The sequence below is a fragment of the Triticum aestivum genome, chromosome 2B (genome assembly GCF_018294505.1).
Source record: "Triticum aestivum cultivar Chinese Spring chromosome 2B, IWGSC CS RefSeq v2.1, whole genome shotgun sequence".
In the NCBI taxonomy this organism is placed as follows: Eukaryota; Viridiplantae; Streptophyta; class Magnoliopsida; order Poales; family Poaceae; genus Triticum; species Triticum aestivum.
The window spans coordinates 42,318,057-42,338,867 of NC_057798.1; the positions used below are offsets into that span (position 1 = coordinate 42,318,057).

The 20,811-nt window shown below is 45.8% G+C and overlaps 1 protein-coding gene across 1 annotated transcript; it reads left to right on the plus strand.

The window, feature by feature from the left end:
* Positions 1-9,774: 9,774 nt before the first annotated feature.
* Positions 9,775-11,454, plus strand: LOC123040262 (cystathionine gamma-synthase 1, chloroplastic-like). Its single transcript, XM_044463154.1, has 3 exons — positions 9,775-10,524; positions 10,619-10,822; positions 10,955-11,454. Exons 1-3 carry the CDS (start codon positions 9,865-9,867, stop codon positions 11,057-11,059), a joined length of 969 nt encoding a protein of 322 aa, XP_044319089.1. The 5' UTR covers positions 9,775-9,864; the 3' UTR covers positions 11,060-11,454.
* The last annotated feature ends 9,357 nt before the right edge of the window (positions 11,455-20,811 follow it).

A 20,811-nucleotide genomic window follows, 5' to 3' on the forward strand; every position in this document is an offset into this window, starting at 1 on the left:
TAAGCTATCAGGTCGGATTTTGGATCCGATAACCCGTTAACAGCCCTGACCAATGGGAAATTTCCACGTGTAAAATTCTGATTGGCCGAAGGGAACACCTGTCAGCTCGTCAGTGGGCCATATGTCGCCCGTCCACTGGAGGGGACATGCCTATGATACGTCGACACGTGGCTCGGCCCAACAGAGGTCCATATAGGTTAAAAAGGCCGGCCCAGTCAAAGGCCCGTAGTACTTAATCAGGTACTAGTGGGCTAGCCCAATAACGACCTCCTTAATAGAGGCCCATTTACAGCCCGAAGCCAGATCTGGTCCGTTAATTTTTCGCCTAATATTTGGCCCCGTTTACGGCCCGAAGCCAGATCTGGCCCGTTAATTGTTCGCCCAATATTTGGGTCCATTTGCGTCCCGAAGCCAGATCTGGCCCATTAATTGTTTGCTGAATATTTGGGCCCAACTACAGCCCAGTGACTTTCGGCCTGTTAGAGGCCTGATGTAGACATGGGCCAATTTCAGCCCGGTGTGTCTTTCAGCCTATGAATGGCTTGTGCTACCCATGGGCCATATATGGTCCGACGGGACATCAGGCCCACTAACGGCCCGTGCTAAAGGTGGCAACAGTTAAGCCCAACATGACTTTGGGCCTGTTAAAGACATGTCGCGTAATTCGGCCCGTTGATGCCTGTACTAAGCTTTCGGCCTCTTAAAGGCCCATGATATCAGTGGGCCAACTAAGACCCGAGATATGTTTCGGCCTGGTAACGGCCCGTTAGCTAGCTGGGCCCAAAAAGGCCCGAACTACATTTCGTCCTGCTGAAGGCCCGTCGACGACTAGTGAAAATTGAGGGCCAACATGCATTTTGGTCTGCTAAAGGCCCGTGGTTTCATCTCGGACGTAACAGGACAGTACAATATTCAGCCTGTTAATGGCCCAATGCTACCTGGGCCAAACTAAGCGCTGGGTCGACAAAAGGCCCAACTAAAATATAGGCCGGCGTAAGTTTGGGCCTGGCGCAATGTGTGAAGGCCCCAATCATTCGGGCTCAAGATAGATGCAGGCCGGCCCAATTGTGGCCCGCTAAAAACCTGGCCCGTTAGAGTCAAATGTTTCGGCCCGGTCGACTACATCTGATTTTTTTTCAAAACTAGTAGGAATTAAGAACAAACCTACTCTATACAATAAAGAAATTATGGCATAGTACTAAGAACAAACCTACACTATACAATAGAGAAGTTAAGGTATATTACATCCACTGGGCATCAAAGTTCACCACCAGTGATCATAAACCACAACGAAGAAGCAGATTACAAAAACTGGGCACCATTGCAACATAACAAAATAATACTGAACCGAGACCACTTCCAAGACAGTTCAAGAAAGGTTAGCCTTGCGTAGGAACTGCTGAGCAAGGCTGTGAGACCGGCCTAGCATGTCGGTCATAGCTTCCAGGTGTAGCCGTTTAGCGATGAGAATCTCATTGGTGTTCTCTACAATCTTTCTTAGAGATAGGACTTCAAGTCGAAGTTGAGTTGCAGAATGCCTTTCTGCTAGAACTTGGGACTGAAGAAGTCAAACTGATTCAGACAACGAATTCTGTGAGCTTGTCTGACTGTTAGTCTCAAGTAACTTGAACACTGCATCAGGACAAGTCTTTGGGGTTGTCTCGCTATCTTCAAGATGTTTTGCCTTCTTTGCTGCAATATATGTTGGGTTTGTCTCATAGCCTTCAGCAGACTTGTGCATACCATCAGGCATATCACCCTGAAACAAAGCATAGAGATGACAGGTTTTGCACGTGTATAAACAAAGATGATAACTGTGCTGTCAATTTTATCCAATTTCAAATTAGAAAATAAAAAGTAAGTTCAAAATATCAATAGCATAATTTGGCATTGTTCATAATGCGGGGAGCTTCACCACACTACTAGATTACCATGTCAACATAACAAGCATAGATGAAGGGCAAAGAAAATCATTGTATCTATTTTGGATAATGTGCATGGCATGTTGTTCATATCATCAGCCACATTAGTAATATAAAACAGGAGATGACAAGGTGCAAACGTGGGCTGCTTCACCACACACTGGATTATAGATCCACAAAAACAAGCATACATATAGGGAGTATTAAGTAATGTGCATGGTATGAATAAGGAATTTGGTTTTACAAGTAAAACTTAGAACTTACGGTTCTTGCAAACATGTATTTTGGTAGAAACAGCAAACTAAACAGCAGTAAACGATAGGGAGTATGAGCAAATTAAACAGCAGTTGAGGATAAAGGCTTTAGAAGGACTAGCTTACATTAATAGCTAACACCGGCTTTATAATGCCCTTCTCCATGTCAAGGGAAGGATAACTCAAGAATTTCAGCACAAAATCTTCTTCATAAGCATTGCCTGTACTCTACATTTTGTAGAGAGTAATTATAGATATGATAATACTGGAAGGGATAGAGGATAATGAAGATAAGATCCAGACTGATACTACATAATCAACTATAAATCCCTGGAAGTACAAGCGTTACAGGACAAAATGTACTGACAAGACGAATGGGCTACACTTCTGCACTGGCATTGTCTGTGTATTCTACTTGTTGGTAAGATTAAATATACATCTAATCTTTTTTAGTAAATGGTGGGTGAGGGAGATAAGATGAAGAATGCTACAAAATGAACCAATCCCTCTTCCCATAGTACAAGAGTGTTTTGAACACTGGTGTACTGTACAAAACGTTCTTATATTATGGGACGGAGGGAGTAGCTGTTAATATAAGTACAGTGATAGACCACATTCAGTCCTTAATTACAAGAGGACTGCAGAGCTAAACCTCTTCAAAATCATTGGGTTGATTCTAAATTTATGTAAGAGTCCATATGGATCTTATAATGTCCACCAAATGGACGATTACGAGGCTAACATGTGCAGTGATGCTACATAATCAAACAGCTATGAAAGTAAGTATGGTCACACAGCGCAAGAGGTACTCACAAGAGTAATGCAGTGTGCACTATAGTTGCGAGATTCTGTGGTCCCTTGAGAATGAATGTTCTTCTGCTAACAGTTTTCGTACAAGTGAGATATTAAGGCAAATGCAGAAATGTAGTTCAAATTGTGATGTGATATCATAGACAGTACCTTACGCTGTAGCTGAGACCAATGTGTAACAAGATTATTCAAGTCACCGTCGGATAAATGTTGCACCGGAGACTTTACAGAAATTTTGTTCAGAGGCTTGCCATCGAAGTGCGCTTGCCTCAGGTAGGAACGATACTTCATCAACGAGTGCTTGAAAAGCGCAACCAACCCTTTCTCATCATCACAATCCAGTTTGCTCCTCGCCTATTTAAACGAATAAAATCTTGTGTCTTCTGTCAGCAGAAACATATGCAGTAATGACCATGAATAACATTAGTACATTACTTACGCGTAATTTGCAGAGGAAGACTGGAAATTGTTCTGTGTCTGCGGTATAATCTTTCCATGAAGGAAAGATGGGCACAAAGTTCCTGACAACAACATAAGCTTCGTCTTCTAAACTGGGAAGAAATGGAATAGGGGTCTTATTTGCTGTAATTGGGGCTCTCTCTGGTTCGAAAAGGGATTTGGCAACTGGATTTGGTGTACTCTTTGCTGGAATGGGGGTTTTGCGCCGTACAGCTGGTGCTATGTCAACTGGCATAATCATACTGTTTGCAGCACTTGGGGTCTGCTGAGTTGGGGCATCAGAAATGACCAGTGTAGTAGGGCTAGAGTCTACTAGAGTTGGGGTGTTTTGTGGGTCAGGTGATATTGCAACTACACCTAATGGGCTATTTGATTTATCAGGTGCCACTACCTTTTCCAAATACTTTGTTTGTGCTCCTCCACGATCAGCAATCGCCCTCTTCCTTCTGAACGTCTGATACACAAGAACAACATTTTAATGTATAAATATGGTATGATGACAGATGGAATATGTACTGAAAATGGATAGGCAGCGCGTATTCACATACACGATGTGTAAACTAAGCTAATGGCAGTTCAACAAAGTAGAAGCAATGCAAAGCATCAGTTGCAAGATATATGTGAGCAATGTAACCTTGGAAAGTTAGAGCAAGTACCTTGATGGGTGAATAAGATAGGGCATCTTCCTCTGACTCCTCCACTAGGGAGCTACATTGACTTAGGTCTCCCTCTAGCTCAGAATCACTGTTAGGATCATATTCTGAGCATGAATCTGTAGGTGGAGAGCGTTTGCATTGCATTGCATCCAGACATGATTTTAGTCCCTTAATGCCAACTTTGACAGCCATGGTATTGTTCTGCTTTATTCTTTTCATGCGTGCAAGCTCATAATCATTATGATGTTGTTCAGAATTTGAGATTCATGAAAACATAAAAAGTAGTCAGATTATCTATGGAATGCATTGTGGATTCAACTTGGAGAGTTTCTCCCTCTAAACCCCTCCATATGCAAAGTTCACCTCCCCAATCGTGCTGACCAGACTACACACAGAAATACAAACCCTTATGTCTCTATAACAGGCAGGCACACATTTCAAAACTGAAGTAGGAACATTAGAATCATATGAAATTCATATTTGAACAAATAAACTAAGAAATTATGAGTGGCATAATGTTTAGCTTCAAGGGTGGAGTGTTGGTAGTGCGACACAAAGCAAGTAGGCAGATTGTATTCCATGTAAAAGATCGAAACCTATGTAAAAGCTGGAAATGACACTTTCTTTCTATAGAATGCGGTGTTCGTTGCCCACACATGATGGAAGAGATCACATAGAGAAATACTATTCACTCATGTCTACGGTTCCAGTATTTAGAAACAGGGTGGTCCACCCTAAAATAATATTGACAACAAATATGACAAAGCAAGCATAGATGTAGTGAATCAATCATTTCCTTGTGAGCTTACTAGGATAAGTATGCAGAATTGTAACTGCAGTAAGAGACCGTCCAAAATCTGAATGAAGAAGTTTGTCTAGCACTTATTTTTTGCAACTAATCGACGTGAATAATTGGATATTATATCGAATGACTATGAAAGACAAGTAAAATTGTTAACAAACCTGGCTTGCAGTAGTAATCTGGGTCAATGTCACTACGACCAACAATCCAAAATGACTAGTGTCTGTTCCGAGGGCCGGAATTTTGAAAACCCTGTGAACTTTAGAGGTACTAAAGATTACCGAAATACATCTGAACCATTAAGTGTAGGTAGCACTGAGCACACAACAAACCCTAATGACAATCCTGCCTAATGAGTAATGAATCAATTAAAAATGGGTGATGAGGAGTGGCTGCTGAGTGTTGAGGACGTATCTCAATATAAATCGGGTTGGCTTGCTGGGTGCTACACGCCTGAGCCCTAAACGGACTGGGAAGGTAGGCACGGCGGCGCGCTCGGGCAGCGGTGACGCTGTTGGACGAGCGGCTCCTGGCCTCCTGTTAGTCCGGCATCTCCTCCTAGATTCATGCCGTCCGGGGACGGCAAGTCGCACCGGCGAGGCAGGCGGCTGGGGGCGAGTAGAGATCGGAAGCGCGCAGCAGAACAGAGGGGAATCGGGGCCTGGGACGACCCAGAATCCGTAGGACCCCTGTAGAGATACACACCCGAGCGGCGAACATGCATCTTCGAAACTAATTTTGGAACATTTAGCTGACCAATTAAACAACTCTGTTTTAATAATATCAGATAATTATTTGAACAACTAAGCTTGTTTAGCTTGATGGGTGGAGCAGTGTTATTATGACACGAAGCACGTATTCTGATTGTATAGTGATCATAAAAGGGGGAAACTCTAAGCATATTTTTTTAGCAAAAGAGGGTTTCCCCTCCGATTTCTATTAAAGAAACCACTACGGAACCAACATGATCAATTAAACCCTAAGTATGATCAATTAAACTGTATTATGGCTGTGCCATGGCAGATTTGCAGCTGCAAACCGGAGAAATGATATTTAGCATCCATTTTTTGCTTCGAACTAAGAACTAAATTCTAAGAGCTCAAAAGAAAGTATAGTAGCGCCGCGCCGCCCCTTGAGGCCGTCCTCGCGGTTGCATCGACCAGTGTTGCGCTGCTGCGCCGCCCCTTCGGGTTGTAGCGCCGCGTCCCACGGTCGCCGCCGTTGCCCCGACTCGCCCGCCTGCCGCTGCCGCGTCGCCCCTTTAGGACGTAGCGCCGAGACCGGTGGTCCACTCCGCCGTCACCGCACATCGAATTTTTATAGTTTGCGCCACACCGCCTCCCCTGGAATGGGAACACCACCATCATCACCGGTCTTCGTCATGCTGTCAAGGTTCCTCACGTACTTTGAGCACCGCCGCCGCCATTAGGCTGCCACCGCCGCGCTTCTTCGGCCGCCGCTGCTACTACCCCCATAGCCGCCACCGGTCCACCCCCTTCGTCTTTGTCCAACACAAGCCCGTCGCCAGCGTCGTCGTCATCTACCCGACCACTTCATATACTCTGACAACCGTGGGCAACATTGGCCCCGTCCCGTGAAGATCATCCTCGAGTTCAACGCACCCTTCCACCGATCGAGCAACGGGTTGCCGTTGCGTCGCCCCTTCCGGCCGCAGCGCTTGGGGATAGATCCGCCCAAGTGCCGAGGAAGCCATGCATGATCACGCACCAATTCTAATTGCATTGGAGGACGTCTCCGACTTCTACCTCGACACCACTGCACCCATGACTGACTCGGCGCCTCCTTGTGACCGTGGCTTCCCGGCGAGTTCCTCGACACTGGCCTCCCCGACACGACATCGACCATGGTGTTCTTCGCACGGCTACCTCGACCACGGCTACACCGCCCTACGCTCTCGCTACCTAGACATAGGCACAAAGGGCTATCACCTCGCTTGAGCAGCTCGTTGGCTTCCTCTACAGTCAACGCGTCCGCGACGCGACACCGTCCACGACACTCCCGCTACGACTACGCGCGGGGGGCGGGGGGGGGGGATGTCAACCCGTCGGCTGGTATTCTCTCCAGTCTGACCGTCTGCGATGCTCCTGTTGTTCGCAACGCTACCGCTACGACTCCGGGGGGATGTTAGAGAATATTTGGGATACATGTGTTTGGTAATCTAGGATTTCTAATCCGTCTTATACCTTATCTCTAGGAGAGGCGTCTTGCCTTCCAAATCTTGTACTCAATATATACTCGCCCTCGAGGCTCAATAATACATCCATCATATTTCGCCAATCCTTCTCTCTCCCTTCAAACACATTGGAAGGCGTCACACAACAAGCCAAAATACTTTGCTTACAAGTAGCATTAGACCCGAAATACAGAGGTCCAGATTAAATTGTTAGTCATGCAACAAGTGAACAGCCACGCGTTTATTTGTTGCCAGCATAACACCCTTGCTTTGCCAAGGAAAAAATAGATATAGGATCATTCTTTATAGAGGCGGCGGCCGAGCTGATCCCTGCGGTTGGCACGTCGATAACCAATGGGAGAAAGGAGTCGATGGACCGGGCGCTGCCGGTGCTTCACCGGACTGTTACAACTCTCATGATGTGTCGATCAAGAGGGATGAAGCACTCGCTCTGTATGATGTGTGTTGTGCGGAAGTGCATGATCATATCTGACACAGACGCTTGGAGAAGATACCTTAGTTTTTATTCAACCAACAGGAACGGCTTCTAGCAATATATTCAAATATTTTCGAGACAAAAAAAGGTTTGTGACCTTGGCTTCACCTTGAGTAAGACTATGCCAAAACTGCTGGCAGTTTCTCTAATGGAAATCGACCGGAACAAACCCCTCTTGTTTCACAGAAATAAAAGTGTCCAAAGGTATCTCACACCAGTATCAGCTGAGTATGCATGCCTTGATTTCCATTTGATGAGGCCCATTCTAATGTATAAAACGGACTGAGATTCGAGTTATGCCCGGCACGCATGCGCAACATTGGTTAGATATTGTGTATGACATGGTCCAAGGGCATCTCTAACCGATCCTCTGTAACCAGTTAGAGGAGTGAAAATTTGGTTTTACTTTCCTAACCGGCACCTAGCCGATCCCCAATCGGCGCTAGTGGAGGATAAATTATCTTCAGCCACGCGCCACGCCTCCCTATATTTACTCCGTAGCTCGGCGTCCGAGTAAAAAATCTCCTCTCCTCCTCTGGCTCCCCCGCCCAACTCCCGCGCCGCATCTATGCTGGCGCAGCGCCTCCCACCCCCCGCCGGCCACTGCCTGCCACCGTGGACGCTCTGTAGGCTCCGCCATGGTTCTTGACCACCAAGATTTGTGCCTCTGTGACCTGTTGCCGGCGCACAACCGCTAGATCTGCGCCTGTCGCCGCTGCCGCCAGATCTGGCGCTTCCGGAGGCCGGCTACTGCACCTTGACATCGATCAGATGGGTACCAGACCGCATAGCCCCGGCAACGTCTCCGCGCCACATGCATGTAATGACTCCGCCTCTAGCCGCTTGAATCTCTCTCTTCGGCGGTTCGCCGGCAAAGACACACCCGGGCTCGGCACTGGCCTAGCGGCTCATTGGCTCACCTTTGCCGGTCATAAGTGTAATGACCTCCCACGGCAGGTGGTGCCTAGATGGGTGTTCTTCAAGTGCAAAAAAGATGGGGATATGTGCTTCTTTTGATTCAGTTGTTCACCGCTCGCCAACACAATTTTGGTAGCTCATTGTTTTCTCAAATTTGTTTGTAAGATGGATACCAGTTTTGGTATTAGGAAGAAGATTACATCTATCTATTGATATCGTGGAATTCATAGATACTCGTGCACTCGTTGGTAGAATAGAGGCTAGAGATGAGACTAGATGAAGCAACGTCATATTCTTTGGAATCAAAGAAGAAAGAAGTGTGCAAACTCGAGAAGGTAATAGAGAGTATCAACAATGAAGACATAGAGAAGATATTAATCCAACTAGTGGGAGCAATTATGGAAGTTGGATATTTTTTAAAGTGTCAAATTGTGGTTCTTATTTTTTTGGTCTTGCTTTCGTAGAGAAGAATTGGTGAATTATGTACTCCAATGTATCAAAATGTCGTTGAATGAAATAAAGAAGCAAATAAATGTGTTTCAATTACTGAAAATGAAATGCAAATGAAAAAAAATACTCTGCTATATATAAGGTAATGGTTAGGTCTGGTGAAAAGTTAGTGGAGCAAAAATACTTCTTTAAGGGTTTACTTCGCCGGATACTCCGCTATTTCTAGAGGATGAGTTAGAAATGCCCTAAGGGTTGTATCCAGGAACCACCTCCAAAACCGTTTTCTATACCGGTGGTCTCATGCCTAGGTTTCCATTTGATGCGCCGCTGTTACTTCCTTATAGATCCTACTGCACTGGTTTTGTTTGTTCCCTCAAATCTAGCAAGGTATCCGCGAAAGCCAAACAAACCCAACTTTGTTTAATGAGGTCCTCTCCAGCGCGTATCATGGATCACAGTACGGCTTTGTAGATGTAAACACGCAGGTTTGACCTCATCTAGTTTGCTTAGATTCGTCCTGGCCCAGGCCAGTATTTCTTAATCCAACTGGCACGTTGCAGTTAACAAATCACATGCTTTTTTTTTTGAGGAACAAATCACATGCCTTATTGAATAGATTAATCATGGATCCACTAGGAGTACATCTTAATTACCACGCGGCTTAGACTTAGGATGCATGTCACATGTGGCATGTGGTAGTGGGACGATATTATATGTAGGCAGACACGTAGACGCGCACAGAGCCAGACTGATCGGCCAGTATATATGAACGCCAACGTATACAGGTAGGAAGAACACAAACGAGCAGCTCTGCCTAACTTGTTCATTCATCCTATCTGAGCTTCGCCAATTTCTTCGATTCCACCTGTTCTCACGACTCTTCCTCGATCGCCCTAGTAATTCATGGCGCGGTCGTCGTCTCCTCTCGTCAACAAGGCTTCGCCCACCGAGGCTTCGCCCACCGAGCAGCGCCGCCTGCTCCGTGCTCGCCGTTCTTCAAAGCGCGTCACCGCTTTGAGGCCGGAGGCGGTCCTTGATGCCACCCTCCCTGGCACCGAGCAGCAGGATGACCCCGGTGTCATTGCTGCCGCCACGGCTCCGAAGCGGGATGCTACTCTCTCAGACGAGACCCTGGCAGTTCACGCCGGGGAGAAGATGGGGAAGAACGGCGCCATGGACACAGACTCAATCGCGACACCTATCGTGAGCGGCACGACGCACTGGTTCAAGAGCTCGCACGACCTCATCGCGTTCAAGGAAGGCCGGCGCCACAGCTTCGAGTACGGCCGCTACGGCAACCCCACTGTGAAGGTCCTGGAGGACAAGATCAGCGCGCTGGAGAGGGCCGAGTCGACGCTTGTCACATCCTCAGGCATGAACGCCATCGTCGCCACGCTGCTCGCGCTCGTACCGCCCGGCGCCGGCCACGTGGTGACCACGACCGAGTGCTACAGCGAGGCGCGCGCCTTCATCGGCGACAAGCTCTCAAAGATGGGCATCAAGGTGACATTCATCGAGCTGAATGACATGGAGACGCTCAAGGACGTTCTTGACCAGGGCGACGTAAGTTAATTTCCATAACACATATATAATCAAGGGATCCATATGCATGTATGTTAATTTTTTCTGACTCTTGGGATGCTTGGCCATGATGCAGGTGACACTCTTCTACACTGACTGTCCGACAAACCCCCACCTCAAGTGCATCGACATTAAGCTCGTCGCGGAGCTGTGTCACCGCAAAGGGGCTCTGGTGTGCATCGACAGCACCCTTGCCTCGCCCATGAATCAGAAGCCACTCACCATCGGGGCCGATATCGTCGTGCACTCTGCCACAAAGTACATTGCCGGCCATCACGACGTGAGTACCTACACTAGATCACATGTATTTTCGTAGATCGTACAATTACACTGCCATTTTGCTCCTCTACTTCCATGGTCACTAGTAGTGTCTATATAGTTTAAGACTTCTCATCATGTTATTCCATTTCAGGTCATTGCAGGATGCATCAGCGGCTCGGATGCGCTCATCTCTAGGATACGTGCGTGGAATCACGACCTCGGCGGTGCCATTAGTCCGGTATGTAGTATATACTAATTGTGGTGCATATGTTAACACTCATTCTTATTCAAGAAACTAGAAAGCTTGCCACTTGCATTGGAACTGAATTACTGCAGGACGCAGCCTACATGATCATACGCGGCCTCAAGACGATGGCACTTCGCGTGGAAACACAAAACCACACTACATTGCGCATGGCGCGCTTGCTCGAGAACCATCCCAAGATTGAGCGGGTGTACTACCCTAGACTCATCAGCAGCCCATGGCACCACATCGCCAAGAGCCAAATGACCGGTTGCGGTGGCGTCATCAGCTTTGAGGTGGCATCAGACCTGCATGGCGTCATGAGGTTCATCGACGCATTGGAGATACCCTTCATCGCAACCTCACTTGGCGGGTGTGAGAGCCTCGTGCTGCAGCCGGCAGTCATGTCCTTCTGGTACGTGGCGCTCTAGGGTTCCTCTCGTTTGCATCTTAGAGGATGATTCACACTATATATATTTATGGTCGACATTTTGACTTATATTGCATGGATTGTGTATTTATCAGGGGGAAGAGTGATGAGGAGAAGGCCAAGAATGGGATCAAGGACAACTTGGTGAGGTTTAGCTTTGGGATTGAGAAGTTTGAGGATCTCAGGGATGATATTCTCCAAGCCCTGGAGAAGATTTAGGATTATTCTTGATCACTAATTAATAGTGTAACAATTTTGACAAGCTAGCTATGTAGAAACCCTTTTTGTGCATATGGCAGGTAGTCAAATTGTGCTGAAATCCTAAGCAAAGGTAATTAGAGTGTGTTCTTTTATTTCTTGAAGGAAGAACATCAAATTTGATGATAAGAAATATGTGCTTCGGGCCATATGTAATTGAAAGAAGTCCAAATATACAAAACTTTACTTTCATGTTTCACTATTACAGCCATGTCAATCACTTTTATACGGGTAAAAAAACATTCTTTCCCATAGTGTCAATGCTGATTAGGGTAGATCACTCGGTAGGGTATCCCGGCATGGTCAATAGATCGAGGAGAAACATGAGACATGTTTATATAGGTTCGGGCCCTCCTTGCGAGGAAAAACGTACTCATGCTCATGTATATTGTGATTGTTGTTGTTGAATTGAGAGATTGTAATTGTGTCTATCGATTAGCTCCGCCCTGGCTTATGTTTAAGATACTGTGGACCATAGGGTTACCCGACCTAGCCGGCTACATCTATGGAGGGGAGTCTTGCATCGCTCTGGCTTCCTTGTCTTGGATAATGAGGCCTTCAGAGAGTTCCTTCTACAGGGCCCTTGGACCGGCAAGATGGCCTGGGGTGAAAATTGATCTAGGAGGCCTCAGACCAACCTACTTGGACCAGAAATTAGAAGGTGAGGTACCACTAGGCTATAACACCATAAGTAGCCCCTGGACCAGTCTTCAAGCTTGGCAAACTCCTCATCGGCACTGATCTAAAACACTACCTTCTCACTTGCCAAGGTTCAAATTGGTTCTTCGAAGCTCCCTTAACAGTACGTCGTCAATCACCTATAGCCGGACTGCTCCCAAATTTGGATGAACCACTCTGGTCTTGACTTTTCGTGAAGATAGCTGACATGCACATTGGTATTTAGGGACAACTGACTGCCAATCAACGTATTCTCGCGTAATACTAGTTAAATTGCTGGACCCGATTTGCTCTCAATCAGATTGGTTGGTCTCTTCACCCAGACAATCCGGCCCATGTGCGCAGCCTCACAACCGCTCAAAATGACGTGTGGAGGCCCCACCTAGGCCACATCCCATCTCACGGCGGTGTGTGCCTTGATCTCCTCGAGAATTAACGACAACCCCTAGATCCTCATGCACTTTAAGAGGTATTAATGGGGATGTGAAGGGATTTCCTACCACGTGGAGGGGCTTTGCTGCCGCCGTTCCTCCGTCCATTCACTTACAAAGAGGGGATTAACGAAGGAAAGCCTTTATGTGCCAGCCCCTTTTCCTCTTCTTCTTCCTCGCGCACCTACTCCATGCTCTGCTGCACCGCTGCTCCATGGCTCCCAAGTCCAAGCATCCGATGAGGGACGACAAGATCGCCGGCATGGGAAAAGCACCACAACTGCCAAGGCCAAGGAGAAGGTGTCGTTATTGACCAAGGGCTAATAGATGCCATGCACCATCACTGGCACTATGTTGTTGCATCTTGTTAACATCGGCTGCTTCTTGCAACCTACGGTCGCAATTACCCATTCATTGGTGATCAAGATGGCGGACAGTTGCGTCTTCGCGGAGAACGTGCCCAAGTCATAGGATTACAAACGGGTTAGCTTCATCCCTTTCTTCCTCTGTGGTCTTAGTTACCCAATCCATCTCTTTTACTATGGTATTCTCCAATTTTAATGCCTGCAAATGCACCACCTCACTCCCGACTCTAGCTTGCACATCGCGTGCTTTATTAATCTCTGTGAGTGCTTCCTCAACGTCGAGCTTCACTTTCACATGTGGAGGAAGTGGTTCCAAGTTAAACTCCAGACCGACGTGAACGAGACTTGTGAGTGTGGAAGGGTTGTCATATGTAAGCAGTCTGGATCTGGGCACTTTGAAAGCAGCATTTTTGGGGATAATCTGGTCTACCACTGAGCCAATTGCTGTCAAAGTAGCCAAAATGAGCCTGTTGCAAAGCCCGTTTAGAGGCCACCCCCATAGGTGAAGACACTATACCAGGAGATGAAGAAGACACCCCATCATGTACACCTTCCCAATCACCGCCTATGTATGGGCACGCGCCCAGAACCGCCCTTGGGTCACTATAATTGTTACCTATGCAATCTAGGCTTAGCTCTTAACGTCTAGACGTGCATTGGTGTATGCATGTTAATTGTCTATAATTTCATACACGGTTACACACACAACAAGACGAGATGAACTAGCTAATTAAATTCTAACGGAAAAGCAACTGGATTAACCAAGTAGCAGACATCGGTCATATTGTTCTGGTATACAATGCATAATGCGTGTTTGAACACTATTTCCATCTTGAGATGTTGAATCGGTAAATCCGACTGCACAAACTTTTGGAAAGAACTTTTTAAAGCGTGCGGCATGACTCCACCTTGGGGTGGTTAAGCCTCAGGTTCATGCATGTGCATACATGCTTGTTTCTGGCGTGTGACCGAGTTTGATGGGTGATTCTTGGACCCTATCAAAGAACGTGTTATTGATTAAATTAGTTAACGTGTATGGACTGCACAAAACTAATATTCTCAATTTGCTAAACTTGTTCACGGTTCACTTTGACTATGCAGCGACCAACTGTTCTGGCCGGCGGCAGCTAGGTGTTTACATTCCTTGTACCAAAAAGTGTCAACATGCATAAAAGACATCAACTGTAGGTAAAATAATCCAAATGGGTAATACAATAGTTGGTTAGTAAGAATTATTGGGTGGCCCTCACAGATCTAATAACTACAGCCTAGTGTGTACAATGAAAATGTACACATGGACCGTAGCTCAAATGATATTCAAATTTTGAGAGTTTGCTACCTGCTTTGACATTTTTCATGTGATGCACCTCTCTTTGTATGGTACGCACTAGTAGGTATACCGTACTAGGTAGTTCATTGGATTATGTTAATATTTGATGCCATCTATTCCTATTATCAATTTTTTATTTTGCTTACCAAGTTATAGGAAACTATGGACCTTTTCTCGCAGCTCCATGGCAGAGGATATTCCAAACCCAGACCAGAATAACAAGACAATAGGTGAATAAGGTACCACTATCATCAAACGCGTGAGATTGATGGTCCGGAGAAAATTAAGGCCCAGTGACTCAAACCAAGTGTACACACACTGAAAACGTACACATGTATTGTAGCTCAAATCATATTCAAACTTTGTGATTTCACTAACTGCTTTCACATTTATCATCTGAAAGGACATGTGGTGCCCTCATGTGTGGTTTTGGTAATTGATGACATTCTATATGGACTAATGGTTGCATTGAGTTATATTTGAGGGATTTGTCCATAGGTATTTCTTGAAGTCCATGTGTTGGTTTCTAGGATTTTATAAGTTGATCAAGGTGCTATTAAGGAATTATCCAAAGATTGGTCATGTGAGTGTTGAGCTTATTGCAAGCATGTCTTGAAGAAGAAGATTGTGTGATAATTCATGTTTACCTTCAATACATCATCCAAATGAAGAGAGTTGGAAAGATTCAAGGTTGATCAAGACTATGTACAAAGAGTGAATCAAGTTGATCAACTCACAAAGCGTGCAAGATGTACCAAGAGGGATCAAGTGATCCCATGGTATGATAAGCATTGTCCATTACGCTTTGTGAACTAACCCATGGTCTACGTGAGAGTTCTATGTGGGGTTAGGTACGTTTCCATGGGCTTGCGTCAAGAGGAAGGTATCATACAACCCATGGAAGTGATCATCATCTAGATTGCGGTGTGTAAGTTCTAGTGGAGCATCATGAAGAGATCACGTCCTTGATGCTGGCCGTCGATTATGGTGACAATGGACTTGTGAAGATGTGCCATGGAGTTGCTCACGCATAGTGGAGTATGGGGGAGCAATCTACTAGTCTTCATCAAGCTAACGCAATCAAGAAAGGTGGTACAAGTTGAGGAGGTCAAGATCTTCATCATCTAGCTCAAATGGAGTATGCTCAACGCAAAGGTTTGTCCTTTGATATGTTTTCTATTTTACCGGCCAAATGGTGTTATTTGGGAGACCGGATTATAGGATCGATAGCTGTACTATCAAGAGGGCTCTCGAGTGAGTAGCTTATTCGTATCATTCGAAGAGAGCTCAAACCTTTGCATCCTTGGCATCATATTTCTTGATTCTTTTTAGGATTTTCTATTTGTGAGGTTTTAGATCTTGTGGTTACCTTCATGACAAGCTCTAGTAAATCGAAAACCAATTTCTTATGCATCTTCTTTTGCGTTTCGGTGTTGGAGTTTTTACCGGTCTTATTTGAGAAAGGGTTCTCACCATTTTATTTTGGGTATTTTCTCAATTGCTATTTATTGATATTTCTATCTAGATTGTGTTAGACCTTGTCTTTAGCATTCCAACAAACTTGGTTTCATCAAATTCGGAGTTTGTTTGCAAAAGTTGTGACCATTTCAATTTTACCGGTCCCGCTCTCTCTACCTACTACGGGTGTCCGGGGTCCTTGACCCCCGGGTTCCCGGGGTCACCCGAGCCCCTCCTTAGACACCTCTCTAATGGGTCTGGGTGCCCGGGGTCTCGTACCCCCGGGTGCTCGGGGTCATCCGGGCCGCTCCCTCACTTCCTCTCCACTTTCTCTTTCCGTTGCGGGTACACGGGGTTTGGGGCCCTGGGTGCCCGACCCCTCCCAACCACCTCCTCGTCCCTCCCTGCCTGGTGCAAATGCCCGGGGTTTGGGGCCCCCAGGTGCCTGGCCAATCCCAGCAGCCCCTCTCGGCCTACCCCGGGTGCCCGGTCCCCCTGCCCTGTTGCTTTACTTGCATGTCCGGGTGCCCGGGGTTGTACGTCGTTTTTCTCTGTTGGGTGTCCAGGTGCCCTTTTGTCCGGGTGCCCGGGTTGGTGGCTGTGTGCAACAGCCACATTTTCCTTGGGGGTATTTACACCCCCTTCTTCCACCTTCAACCTTAATCCTCTTGCAAGCTTTTCCCCCCACCATGGTTGACCTCTTGGAGCTTGCTATCTCTCAATCCCTCCATCGATTCTTGCTAGTTTTGGCGAAAAGAGAGAGGAGATCTAGATCCATATTTCCACCAATCGTTTTCTCCTCTATGTGAGGGGAACCCCTTGGATCTAGATCTTGGAGTTCTTGGTGTTCTCCTTCTTGTTCTTCCTCTCTTTTTCCTCCATACACTACAAAAAAATACACTTCTGTGATGATACGTGTTTGTCATAGTAGGTCGCGTTTTCTGTCATGCATGTACATCCATGACGATTTTATGACAGAATCAAGATAGTCATACATGTGCTGTCATAAAAGTGTTCCATGACATTACCAAAATTATCATCACGGAAGTGTCCACTTCCATGACGATAAATCGCGCGTCACAGAAGTGCTTTCGTCAAGGGTGACCGACACGTGGCATCCACCGTAACGGAACGCCGTTAAGCTATCGGGTCGGATTTTGGATCCGATAACCCGTTAACAGCCCTGACCAATGGGAAATTTCCACGTGTAAAATTCTGATTGGCTGAAGGGAACACCTGTCAGCTCGTCAGTGGGCCAGATGTCGCCCGTCCACTGGAGGGGACATGCCTATGATACGTCGACACGTGGCTCGGCCCAACAGAGGCCCATATAGGTTAAAAAGGCCGGCCCAGTCAAAGGCCCGTAGTACTTAATCAGGTACCAGTGGGCTAGCCCAATAACGGCCTCCTTAATAGAGGCCCATTTACGGCCCGAAGCCAGATCTGGTCCGTTAATTTTTCGCCTAATATTTGGGCCCATTTACGGCCCGAAGCCAGATCTGGCCCGTTAATTGTTCGCCCAATATTTGGGCCCATTTGCGTCCCGAAGCCAAATCTGGCCCATTAATTGTTCGCCGAATATTTGGGCCCAACTACAGCCCAGTGACTTTCGGCCTGTTGGAGGCCTGATGTAGACATGGGCCCATTTCAGCCCGGTGTGACTTTCAGCCTGGGAATGGCCTGTGCTGCCCATGGGCCATATATGGTCCGACGGGACATCAGGCCCACTAACGGCCCGTGCTAAAGGTGGCAATAGTTAAGCCAAACATGACTTTGGGCCTGTTAAAGGCATGTCGCGTAATTCGGCCCGTTGATGCCTGTACTAAGCTTTCGGCCTCTTAAAGGCCCATGATATCAGTGGGCCAACTAAGACCCGAGATATGTTTCGTCCTGGTAACGGCCCGTTAGCTAGCTGGGCCCAAAAAGGCCCGAACTACATTTCGTCCTGCTGAAGGCCCGTCGACGACTAGTGAAAATTGAGGGCCAACATGCATTTTGGTCTGCTAAAGGCCCATGGTTTCATCTCGGCCGTAACAGGCCAGTACAATATTCAGCCTGTTAATGGCCCAATGCTACCTGGGCCAAACTAAGCACTGGGTCGACAAAAGGCCCAACTAAAATATAGGCCGGCGTAAGTTTGGGCCTGGCGCAATGTGTGAAGGCCCCAATCATTCGGGCTCAAGATAGACGCAGGCCGGCCCAATTGTGGCCCGCTAAAAACCTGGCCCCTTAGAGTCAAATGTTTCAGCCCGGTCGACTACATCTGATTTTTTTTTCATAACTAGTAGGAATTAAGAACAAACCTACTCTATACAATAAAGAAATTATGGCATAGTAACTAAGAATAAACCTACACTATACAATAGAGGATTTAAGGTATATTACATCCACTGGGCATCAAAGTTCGCCACCAGTGATCATAAACCACAACGAAGAAGCAGATTACAAAAACTGGGCACCATTGCAGCATAACAAAATAATACTGAACCGAGACCACTTCCAAGACAGTTCAAGAAAGGTTAGCCTTGCGGAGGAACTGCTGAGCAAGGCTGTGAGACCGACCTAGCATGTCGGTCATAGCTTCCAGGTGTAGCCGTTTAGCGATGAGGTTCTCATTGGTGTTCTCTGCAATCTTTCTAAGAGATAGGACTTCAAGTCAAAGTTGAGTTGCAGAATGCCTTTCTGCTAGAACTTGGGACTGAAGAAGTCAAACTGATTCAGACAACGAATTTTGTGAGCTTGTCTGACTGTTAGTCTCAAGTAACTTGAACACTGCATCAAGACAAGTCTTTGGGGTTGTCTCGCTATCTTCAAGATGTTTTGCCTTCTTTGCTGCAATATATGTTGGGTTTGTCTCATAGCCTTCAGCAGACTTGTGCATACCATCAGGCATATCAACCTGAAACAAAGCATAGAGATGATAGGTTTTGCACGTGTATAAACAAAGATGATAACTATGCTGTCAATTCTATCCAATTTCAAATTAGAAAATAAAGAGTAAGTTTAAAATATCAATAGCATAATTTGGCATTGTTCATAATGCGGGGAGCTTCACCACACTACTGGATTACCATGTCAACATAACAAGCATAGATGAAGGGCAAAGAAAATCATTGTATCTATTTTGGATAATGCGCATGGCATGTTGTTCATATCATCATCCACATTAGTAATATAAAACAGGAGATGACAAGGTGCAAACGTGGGCTGCTTCACCACACACTGGATTATAGATCCACAAAAACAAGCATACATATAGGGAGTATTAAGTAATGTGCATGGTATGAATAAGGAATTTGGTTTTACAAGTAAAACTTAGAACTTACGGTTCTTGCGAACATGTCTTTTGGTAGAAACAGCAAACTAAACAGCAGTAAACGATAGGGAGTATGAGCAAATTAAATAGCAGTTGAGGATAAAGGCTTTAGAAGGACTAGCTTACATTAACAGCTAACACCGGCTTTATAATGCCCTTCTCCATGTCAAGGGAAGGATAACTCAAGAATTTCAGCACAAAATCTTCTTCATAAGCATTGCCTGTACTCTACATTTTGTAGAGAGTAATTATAGATATGATAATACTGGAAGGGATAGAGGATAATGAAGATAAGATCCAGACTGATACTACATAATCAACTAGAAATCCCTGGAAGTACAAGCGTTACAGGACAAAATGTACTGACAAGAGCAATGGGCTACACTCTGCACTGGCATTGTCTGTGTATTCTACTTGTTGGTAAGATTAAATATAGATCTGATCTTTTTTAGTAAATGGTGGGCGAGGGAGATAAGATGAAGAATGCTACAAAATGAACCAATCCCTCTTCCCATAGTACAAGAGTGTTTTGAACACTGGTGTACTGTACAAAACGTTCTTATATTATGGGACGGAGGGAGTAGCTGTTAATGTAAGTACAGTGATAGACCACATTCAGTCCTTAATTACAAGAGGACTGCAGAGCTAAACCTCTTCAAAAGCATTGGGTTGATTCTAAATTTATGTAAGAGTCCATATGGATCTTATAGTGTCCACCAAATGGACAATTATGAGGCTAACATGTGGAGTGATGCTACATAATTAAACAGCTATGAAAGTAAGTATGGTCACACAACGCAAGAAGTACTCACAAGAGTAATGCAGTGTGCACTATAGTTGCGAGATTCTATGGTCCCTTGAGAACGAATGTTCTTCTGCTAACAGTTTTTGTACAAGTGAGATATGAAGGCAAATGCAGAAATGTAGTTCAAATTGTGATGTGATATCATAGACAGTACCTTACGCTGTAGCCGAGACCAATGTGTAACAAGATTATTCCAGTCACCGTCGGATAAATGTAGCACCGGAGACTTTACAGAAATTTCGTTCAGAGGCTTGCCATCGAAGTGCGCTTGCCTCAGGTAGGAACGATACTTCATTAATGAGTTCTTGAAAAGCGCAACCAACCCTTTCTCATCATCACAATCCAGTTTGCTCCTCGCCTATTTAAAAGAATGAAATCTTGTATCTTCTGTCAGCAGAAACATATGCAGTAATGACCATGAATAACATTAGTACATTACTTACGCGTAAGTTGCGGAGGAAGACTGGAAATTGCTCTGTGTCTGCGGTATAATCTTTCCATGAAGGAAAGATGGGCACAAAGTTCCTGACAACAACATAAGCTTCGTCTTCTAAACTGGGAAGAAATGGAATAGGGGTCCTATTTGCTGCAATTGGGGCTCTCTCTGGTTCGAAAAGGGATTTGGCAACTGGATTTGGTGTACTCTTTGCTGGAATGGGGGTTTTGCGCCGTACAGCTGGTGCTATGTCAACT